The 9,707-nt window shown below is 40.6% G+C and overlaps 1 protein-coding gene across 1 annotated transcript in view; it reads left to right on the forward strand.

The window, feature by feature from the left end:
- The first annotated feature begins 1,259 nt into the window (after nucleotides 1-1,259).
- The window catches only part of VSTM4 (V-set and transmembrane domain containing 4), a 31,889-nt gene continuing 23,441 nt past the window's right edge, over nucleotides 1,260-9,707 (forward strand). Inside the window, exon 1 of the mRNA XM_010171319.2 lies at nucleotides 1,260-1,713. Within this exon, the coding sequence (XP_010169621.2) occupies nucleotides 1,260-1,713 (454 nt within the window). The remainder of the gene's footprint in view (nucleotides 1,714-9,707) is intronic.

The following is a 9,707-nucleotide window of genomic DNA, read 5'->3' on the forward strand; positions in this document are numbered from 1 at the left end:
ACATAATCTCATGTCACATTTTGTCATGCAAATAATGTTAGTTTAAATTGAATTTGTTGTCAGAAGGACTAATCTGATAGATTTAACCCAGACTTGAGATGACTATTTGATTATGACAAGGAGAACTTTACTTAAAACAGGGGCCATTGGGAACTGTCAAGCGAGGAGCTGGTTACAGGCATATAGCGAGGTTAGTAGTCTTTCAGTGATCATCTAGGAAACAGCATCACATAAGGTTTGTCTAAAAGAAGTATACAGAAGCACACACATTGAAATTATGTGACCTTATCAAGTTAGCCTAGGATTGGGATAGCATGTAGGAAAAACTCAGGATCAAGTAACAAAAGTGGAGCAGCATTTAGTAAAGCAAAGTCACGTACTTGAGGATTAGTAAGAATTTCTTTGATGCACTAGGAACGGAACTGCAAATGACAAAGAAGGGAAAATACCCAAGTATATTATTTAATTATAAACTGACATATAATCACATGTGAAAATCACATGAAAAAGGACAACATAATTCTGGGATATACCAGGTAAGGTATATCCCAGTCAAATCTGGGAAGTACTGTCATTATTTCAAAGGACATTGGAGAGCTTCTTTCCAGACCCTGTCTATAATTCCAGTCACCCACATTAAAAAAAAAAAAAAATTACAATCAAAACCAAATTTTAAACTGGAACCAATGCAGAGAAGGGCTACTAAGGTAATAGGGAAGTGGAGACACTACTTTACTAGAGGAGACTAACAGAGCTTGGCTTCTTTAGCTCAACAAAACAAAGGCTGAGACACCAGATAGTTGCTTTCTATATGGAGTCAGGAAGCAAGAGCTAGAGAAGAAATCACTATTTAAATTTAAAGTTGGCACAGGAACAAATGAACATAAACTGGCTATTGAAACAATTTAGCCTGGATATCCTTAGAAGGATGCAAGTTGTTGGAAGACCTGGTCATGGAACAGCTTTCCAAAAGTCATTCTTGGCTCTTGCTCCAAGCTAGTTTTAGATTGACGCTTGTTTGGACTGACAAAAGATGATGCAATGTTGGGCCTATGACAGCAGCAAGGTGTCCACTTCAGCCCTATCTTGTTATTTAGCAACAGCAAGAATACCAGAGCAGACTCACTGAAGGAAGGCCTCATACAGTCTTTAACATTCACAGAGAGACAGATGTCAGGTTCTAAAAGCTCATTAAACTGCTGCACACTGAGCAGATGCCATCAGGTTACTTGTTGTGGACTCGCACACTGGGACAGATTATGGTATCGCTGTTCCGGTATGGAGGATTCTCACCATCTTTTCTTTCCTTCTCAGATGTTTGTGAGGCTTTAAATGTGACAGTCTCTCCAGGACCAACAGTGCGATACTCTGAGGGAGATAATGCTACCCTTTACTGCCACATTTCTCAAAAACGAAAGACAGACAATTTGCTGGCTGTGCGGTGGGTCTTTGCTGCATCACCTAACCAGGAGTATCTGATGATCAAAATGACAAAGTTTGGGTCTGTCCAGTATTATGGAAATTACACTCATCAATTCCACAAGCAAAGACTTCATCTTCTTAAAGAGAAACATGGAACTATGTACAAATTTCTTATTCTAAGCCTCCAGCAAACAGATCAAGGACACTATATATGCAAAGTCCAGGAAATTGGCAAACGCAGGAATAAGTGGACAGCATGGTCAAATGGCACAGCAGCTACTGAAGTAAGAGGTGAGAGACTACTGATTTCAGTTCTGTAATTTTCCTTGTCCCATGATCCCTTTTTTTCTTTTCTTGCAAGTTCATCCAGAAGACATTTGAAGTTAGGTTATTTTTAAGTGTTTTCTGTATCTATGAGAAGAAAACCTAATACTCAAATTCTTAACTTACACATTACAACATAAACATTATTCAGCCCATAATAACATGTAATTAAGTGAGAAGACTGGTAGACATGTAGAAGATAGTCTATAGCCTTTACCTTTTACCAGAATAGCAGTAATTAAAACTCCTTTACGTTCAGATATAGGTCTCTACAACTTTGCTACTGGGAATAAACAAATGCCATTATTATTTAAATTCAAAGAGAGAGAAACAGGGAGAAATTAACTTATTTTCTGAAGAATATGCAGTGGGTCAGGAATAGAAATAGAAGCATTTGTATTTTAAATCTATGATTTGCCTCTCTCTTGGTGTTTTCATTGCTTTTAGTTCTAGTTTAGCAGCAGTTGATAAGTAGCATTTCTAGTATCACTTCCGTATTTTTGTTTATACCACTTGTAGCCAGAAAGGAGAGCTAGAAAAGCAGTGACCAGCCTGCTGGTATTGAACTTCAGATAAAGAAATAACCAGCAACTAGTGGGGGTTTTGAATGAAGTTGAAAACAGGCCCTGTCTTTGGGATGGGTCAACTCAAATCTAAGGCCACCACACCCACACTTGCAAAGATGGATAAAAGTGGCTTGTAGAGAACAGATTCCTTGGAAGGAGAGGTTGAGCTCGGCACTTGTGCCATTAGTGCTCACCTCCTTCTTGTAGTTTTATAAATAGAAAAGTTGATTTCCCAGAGGGCCAACTCTAAATATAATGCCAGAAACAAATGTGACTGTGTGGTCCATGGAAATTCAAGAGGTTCATCCAGCAATCGAGAAAAACTTGTGTGAGAAAACTGTACTTCATGCAATTTCTGCCATTGTTTTTGATGCAAAATTTAATGTTGTTTTTAGACTGCAAAGCTTATTCCTGTAGCTGCGAAATCCTAATCCCACTTATCTAATTTATGTCTTGGGGAAAGTGGCCCTAGCTCTCCTTTGAAAACAGTTTTGCTCTGAGAGAACTCTGTTGACTACAGGTCTTTTCAAGATAGATTTGAACATGTTTATGTTGTCTTAATCCAAAGCACATTCTATCAGTGCCAAATTCACTGGCGTCATTCAGGCTTCTGTGTCACTTTTGGATTATGCACACACCAGGGAGAGAAATGTGACAGTAAAAAATAATCTTTGTGAGTGTATGATCTCCTGTGGATAGCTCTTTGGTATCACAAGCTTTCATTTTGTTCTGTCAGAAGTACAAGAGCAAAGATGTGGAAAACATAATATAAGAAGAGATAAAGAGCAGCTTCACATTGACCAGCAATGTTTAAATCTACCTTGAGAAATCATGGTATTAACATAATGTAATTAGCTGATTATTACTAGCAATGATGAAATACACTAATAATCCAAAGCTGAAGTTCTGTTTAGATTAGTAGCAAACACCATGGATCAAGAAAATCCTAGTCTAAACTATTTGGTCTTATAGGGTATGCCTGGAAAGCCTCTAAGACATTCCTATGGGATTTCCTCCTGGTTGCAGACAGTCAGAAATATAAATAATGACAGAGCAGGACCCAAGTCCAAACTGGAACCCTAACCCCTTACCTGTCTCCACCAGGGAAAAGCCCACCCCTTCCATCCAGACCCCAGCAGTGTGCATCAGGCACTCATCTTTTGCCCAGAAGACCAAGGAAGCGGGACTTAAAGGAGAACTTCACCAAAGTTCATTAGACTCCCAAATACAAATCACCAGAGCAATTAGTACCATGGGTTAGAAATGGAATCCTGCAGAAAAATGCCATCTGTAATCCATAACCTGGTATCCTAGAGAAACCAAAGCCTACATGATCACACTGTCAACTAGTCTACACTCTTTTGAATTCATAGGCTGATTTTAATGGGATAATGGTCTTAAAGCTATTAAGGTTGTTCGAGTAATGTGAAATTGGCTGGGGGAGAGAGAGATCTGCATGAACTTCCTTGCTGAAGGAAAGTTGTAAGAACAAAAAAGGTAATTATTGTTCTTGAGCTGCCACGTGCCCAGTGACCTTCCATATCGCAGGCTTGGGGCTCCTGGACATCCCATAGGAGGAGGTGGCCAGTACTAAGGTTGTTGTGGAGAAAGGAGCCATTAGGGTGTAGGTCACAGAATTCGTTAGCTTCACAGCTCAAAGAACAGTTTCTTGTTTGATTTTTGTTGCTGTTTTCACTCTTCTGTTTTTGAATGGAGAGTAGTAAAAGCACTAGAGCCCAACATCTCCTGAACTCAGCCATCTTAATCTCTGGAGGACCTTAAATTTTACAAGCACTGACCCCATGTTGTGTGGCTGGAGCCAAGACACAGTGGTTAGTCTTGTAACCACACAGGGATATGAAATGAAACTTTATTACATGCATGATTTAGTCCTACAGACTTCAGGCATCAGCTTGCTTTATGTTCAGCAGTTGTTCTTCCCTGTTGTTCCTGCACTTGGCTAGGAACTGGCTTTCCCCCTCCTCTCCCATTCTCTTCCTCCTTTACCTCTCTAGATTTGGCTGAAAGGAGAGATCCAGCCACTGTCAAGAAGGGACTGCAAGCAGGAGGATCAACCACCCCAACTACCTCAGCCTTTCACCTGTGGGAAGGGGAAAAGCTGGCGACTGGTTGGGGAAGGGAAGCCAAGTCTTTCATCACAAGCTACAAAGAATAAGTGGTTCAAGCACTGTGCTGGGGGAGAAAAGGAGGAAAGTCTGAGAGTAACTACCAGATGTTGTTACTTCCAACAGTACCTCAAATGGATGCCCAGGGCTGAAGCTTGCAGGCCTACAAGCAGGGCTAAGAGGCACCATACAATCTCAGAGTCTTCTAGAGGATAGAACACACCTTTTTCAGTGCTTTGGAGAAGAAATTCTGAGGATAACTTGAGGGATGTGAACTAGAGAGGGCCAGGTCTGGTGTCAAGACAGAGAGAAGCAGTGAGGGAGGAACGTTTGAGCAATCTGTCTAGTGGAAGGTGTCCCTGCTCATGGCAGACGGGTTGGAACTAGGCGATCTTTAAGGTCCCTTCCAACCCAAACCATTCTATGGTTCTATGAAAGTAGTTTCAGCTGGGGGCTTACACTATACTGACCCTTCCCCTCAAATCCTCTACACCAGACCAGGTAGCTGTCTCCAAGAGTAGTACACTGAAAATTAGACAAGTAATCTCTTTCCTGCATGAAGGACTTGCAAAAGAGACCAACAGATGTACCCAAGGAGCGCAGAACAAGTATCAGACTTGTGTGGGGGAGGAAAAAAAAAAAAGAAAGAAAAAAGGGAGAGAAAAATCAGAGAATAATTTTTAGGATTTTCCTGTGATAATGTCATTTCGTAGGGCAGGTCAGCATTTTAAAGAGTGTTTTCTCATTCACTAAAAGATGGAATTTCTTAAATTCTTGTAGTGAAACATATGGATTTGTCAGGATTGCTGGAAAAGGAATTATGTGTTCCAGGTAAATGGCAGCAGAAGAAAGAGGAATATAAAATATTGTCAGAAAATTTCTGTCATTTATATATGTCAGGAATATAAAATACTGTTATACCCCTCCTCACAAAAAGCCACTCTGCATCTTTCATAGCTGCTCAGCCTATTGCTAACTATAACTTCTCATTGCTATTCCTAGCTAAAGTGTTCAGATCAATGTAGTTATTGTTAGTAGTTATCACAAAGAAGGGAAACTCTAATTTCTCAGTCCAGTCCTTAAACCCCCAACCCCCTCCCCGATTCTTAGTATGATTTATGAATACATAATCAGGGAGTGGATTTGAGACTCATGACTTCATCTTTCTCACACTCTCTGGTCAGCTGTATTGCTTCTCTCTGCTACAAACATAACCCAAAGCAGAGCTGGAAAGGAGACAAGGGAGGAAGGCAGGCCCACCTGGAGACCAACCACCCTGACTGTGTGCCCTGTGGGCATCTGAGGCAGATACCACCACCACCCCAGCTCCCTGAAAGAGTATTTATTCTAATTCTAAATCCAGATTAAAGATACTAAAAGACATCTGAAAAATGACATATCTCTGAATGCTATAGCAACTGTTTCACTGCTAGAAAACTCTTCACTGGAAACAAAAGACCATAGCAACTGTTTTACTGCTAGAAGACTCTTCACTGGAAACAAAAGACCACCTTAGCTAGCATTTGGTTAATGCACTGTGAGTGTTCTGGACTTGATACACAGGGGAGGGAAGGCAACTCTTTTCAGAGTGGTGATAAAGTCTCCAATTTCCCCAATGGTAACACTTGGGCTTTTGAAAGAAATTTCCTTCCAGACACATTTTGTACTTTATATTATGAAAGGTTACACTTTTTATTGCAAAGGGATTTACTTATATTCCAGTTAGATCCAGGATACAACAAAAGGAGCAATACAAATTGCCTGAAGCATTCGGATACTTAAATTGTACATCTTATGCTTTATCAAATAAGGTAACAGTATTCAAACAAATCACAGCTGCTGTCTTGTCTAACATTTTGTTCCAGTTAATATGTCTGCAGTTATGCCCAGATTCAAAATAGTATCTTTATGCTAAAGCACCAGGCAAATTTCTTACAACCTCGCACATCAAGTGGATGCATAAATGGCATTTAGGTCCCTTTTTTTGTTCACACAGGAAGAGAAGATCACTAGGTAAGACAGAAATTTCCAGAGGGGATGGAAAAGAGCCATTCTGCTTCTTCAAAATCTGACTTGCTCTCGAAGCAAAAAAAAAACCCCTGTCACAGTTCAGTATATAGCCTTTGTCAGCCACCAAGCATAGCACCATTCAAAGCAAAAGACCTTACCAGTTTAGGGCTGGGTCTGTAGTATCTACTGCTATTAACTTATATTCATATTTTCTTATTTGCTAGAAAACTTGCGGGTGTGAATTTGTGTAGGCCATTAAGAAGTTGCAAATGCATTTTCTTGCAACATATAAATTTATACAGATACATATATTGGAGTTGTGGGAAAAGAATTGAGTTACAGGCTACAGTTCCTTAATGCGTAATGATGGCAGTTAAAAGTTTAGCTACATATCTGTCTTCTCCTTTAGGGACAGAATACATTCTTCACAAAAGGAGCCTCATCTGATGGGGAAGGAGTCCTTACAGCCTTCCGTTTGTAGATTCAGACGTCAATTACAGCAACTTTGTAGTGTTTTCAGAAGGACCAGATGAAATTTGAATTGTTGCAGTTTGTCCCTTCAGGTATAGTGAATACAAGACATTAAATAGGATTTATAAAAAGGCTGCTGTTAAATCTTGGTAGTAAAACCAAGATAAATCCATGCCAAGTGTCTTCTGCTCCGGTCATGAAACATCTTCCCTCTAAGCTAAGGTGAACATTTTCCCCTTCCCCCATCTTCTTATCAAAGGCACCTGTTCTTTTCCTGGGCTTGTGTGGTCAATGTTAACCTAAAACCAAGTTAGTGATCTTCATTATAGTACAGAATACACCAGAAAACAGTTTATTTGAGGAAAAAAATGACATCAGAAAGCTGGTTCTCCTGCTGCCTTCCTATCAGAAAACTCAAAATAGTGAGTAGTCTTCTCAGAACAATATGCATCACCTCCAAACCATCATTTACAGTTGGGTAATTCCTCAAGCCCACTATGCAAGGTACTGCACATCTCTTTGGAAGAGCAATACACCTTCCAAATTGTTTACAATCCAAGAGAAGAGACTACATGTAGGAAGACAAACATACAACTATCATCCTACTGGCATGGACAACACAAACAAGTACCAATGATCACAACAATCTGTCTTGTTAGGAAGTTTATGTGTCAGAGTCTCCCATAGAACAGAGTCTGAGTTCTATTAATATTAGTCACATGTGATGTTTTCTAACAGTAAAAATGTTGCAAGATACAAGAGTGCAAGATTTTTTTTTAACCCCCAAAGTGAACAAAAGTCCTTTTTGTTCAGAGAAGGTATTCTACATTGTGATGCTTTCATGTACCAAATGAGTAGAATTGTTAAAATATTCAGGATGAGCTTCCCATCACAACTAAACAGAAGATTTCATTAGTCCTGAGAGCAGTTCCATATCCACTGAGTTAGCCCCACATCTCACATCCCTACAAGACACTCTGTAGTGAATTACCTTTCCAAGTAAGAAGGAGGTTCAGACCTTATTGGCAATCTGGGGGACATCACCAGACTCCTATTCCATTGCAGCGGCAGTGATTGCTAGCAGAAAAAAAATCGTGGATTATCATAAATGAGATCATCTAATCTGATATCATCAAAAAATGTCAGCATGCATAAATAATCTGGCTGAGAAGAGCAGAGAGGGTTTTGAAGAGTGATTAATCAGTCACAGCACTTGGATTCTAGTACTAGGTTGTACAGCTGTTACGACATTGACATTCGTCCATTTGCCCAGAGCTCTGTAGTCTGTTCTTCTTTCTGAAACAGAGAGTGCAATTCTGTGCAAAATCTGCAGCTATTTTCCCTCTTATTTGAATTAGAGCATAGTCATTCAGTTGGCCCTTTTTCTAGGATATAAAGGTGAGCTGGTACAACTTGTGGTCATGCAGTCTTCCTTCTCAGGGTAAAAAAACCACCCATAGGCAGGGGAATTACTCCAGCTGAGAATTTAAGCTATTCTGCACGCAGCAGTCATTGACTATTGGTAACAGCAGTGACACAGCAGTTTACATTAATTAAGATGTTCAGGTTAAACTGTTCCTACATCTAAGCCAAGGATACTGAGGGTAAGTAGCTGCGTTCTGATTCCCAGCTCAGATATGCACTTTTTAAAGCATTTGGACATGCTTCAGAAAGTTCATGCATGTGTGGGAGGCGTTTTGCAGATAGGCAGGTATCATATCCATGTATCTTTAAAAAGCATGACATAGATGGAAGGAAGAAGAAAGAACTCACGAACAGTCCTCTCACTTTAATGGGTTATTTGGGTGCTGTTGTAGGAATTACAGGGCAGTTCAACATGCCACGGAACATCCACAAGAGCTTTGGAAGGAAGGCAAGTTGGACAAAATCAGGGGCCTACAGAGTCAGTCCTGAAACTGGGGAAATGCTATCATATTGGCAGAGATTACCTCAGTGTTAAGCATTGCTAGAAAGACTTCCTTGTTTTTTTTAAAAAAAACTCTGCCTAATGTGGCTGGCTCCAAGTCAGTTCTCAGGAGGCCTTCAGACAGGTGTCCTTCAGTAAAGCTACTGCTCTTCCAATTATTTTTTTTTCCTTAACCTCTAAGACTTAGAAATAGACTACACAGTTTAAAATCCTTCTTAATATATAACTACAAGGGAAAATAAATTTCCATTCTCTTGAAGAAAAGTTCATAGAACCATAGAATGTTGTGAGTTTGAAGGGACTCACAAGGATCATTGAGTCCAACTCCTGTCTCTGCACAGGACAATCCCAAGATTCAGACCATGTGTCTGAGGGCCTTGTCCAAATGCTTCTTAAATATTGTTGGGCTTGGTGCCATGCCTACCTCCCTGGGGAGCCTGTTCCAGTGCTCCACCACCCTCTGCGTGAAGACCCTTTTCCTAATGTCCAACCTAAACCTCCCCTGACACATCTTCCTGCCATTTCTCCTGCTCCTATCGTTGGGCGCCAGAGAGAAGAGACCAGCACCTGCCCCTCCTCTTCCTCTTGTGAGGAAGTTACAGACTGTGATCAGATCTCCTCTCAGTCTCCTCTTCTCCAGGCTGAACCAACCAAGTGACTTCAGCCTCTCCTCATACAGTTTCCCCTCTAAACCTTTCACCAATTTGGTGGCCTCCTCTGGACACTCTCCTGTAGCTTTAGATCCTTTTTATACTGTGGTGCCCAAAACTGTCCCCAGTACTTGAGGTGAGGCCGCACCAGAGCAGAGCAGAGCAGGACGGTCACCTCCCTCGACCGGCTCACAGTCCAGTGCTTGATGCA

Source organism: Antrostomus carolinensis, unplaced genomic scaffold (assembly GCF_000700745.2).
Source record: "Antrostomus carolinensis isolate BGI_N321 unplaced genomic scaffold, ASM70074v2 scaffold23427, whole genome shotgun sequence".
NCBI lineage: Eukaryota > Metazoa > Chordata > Aves > Caprimulgiformes > Caprimulgidae > Antrostomus > Antrostomus carolinensis.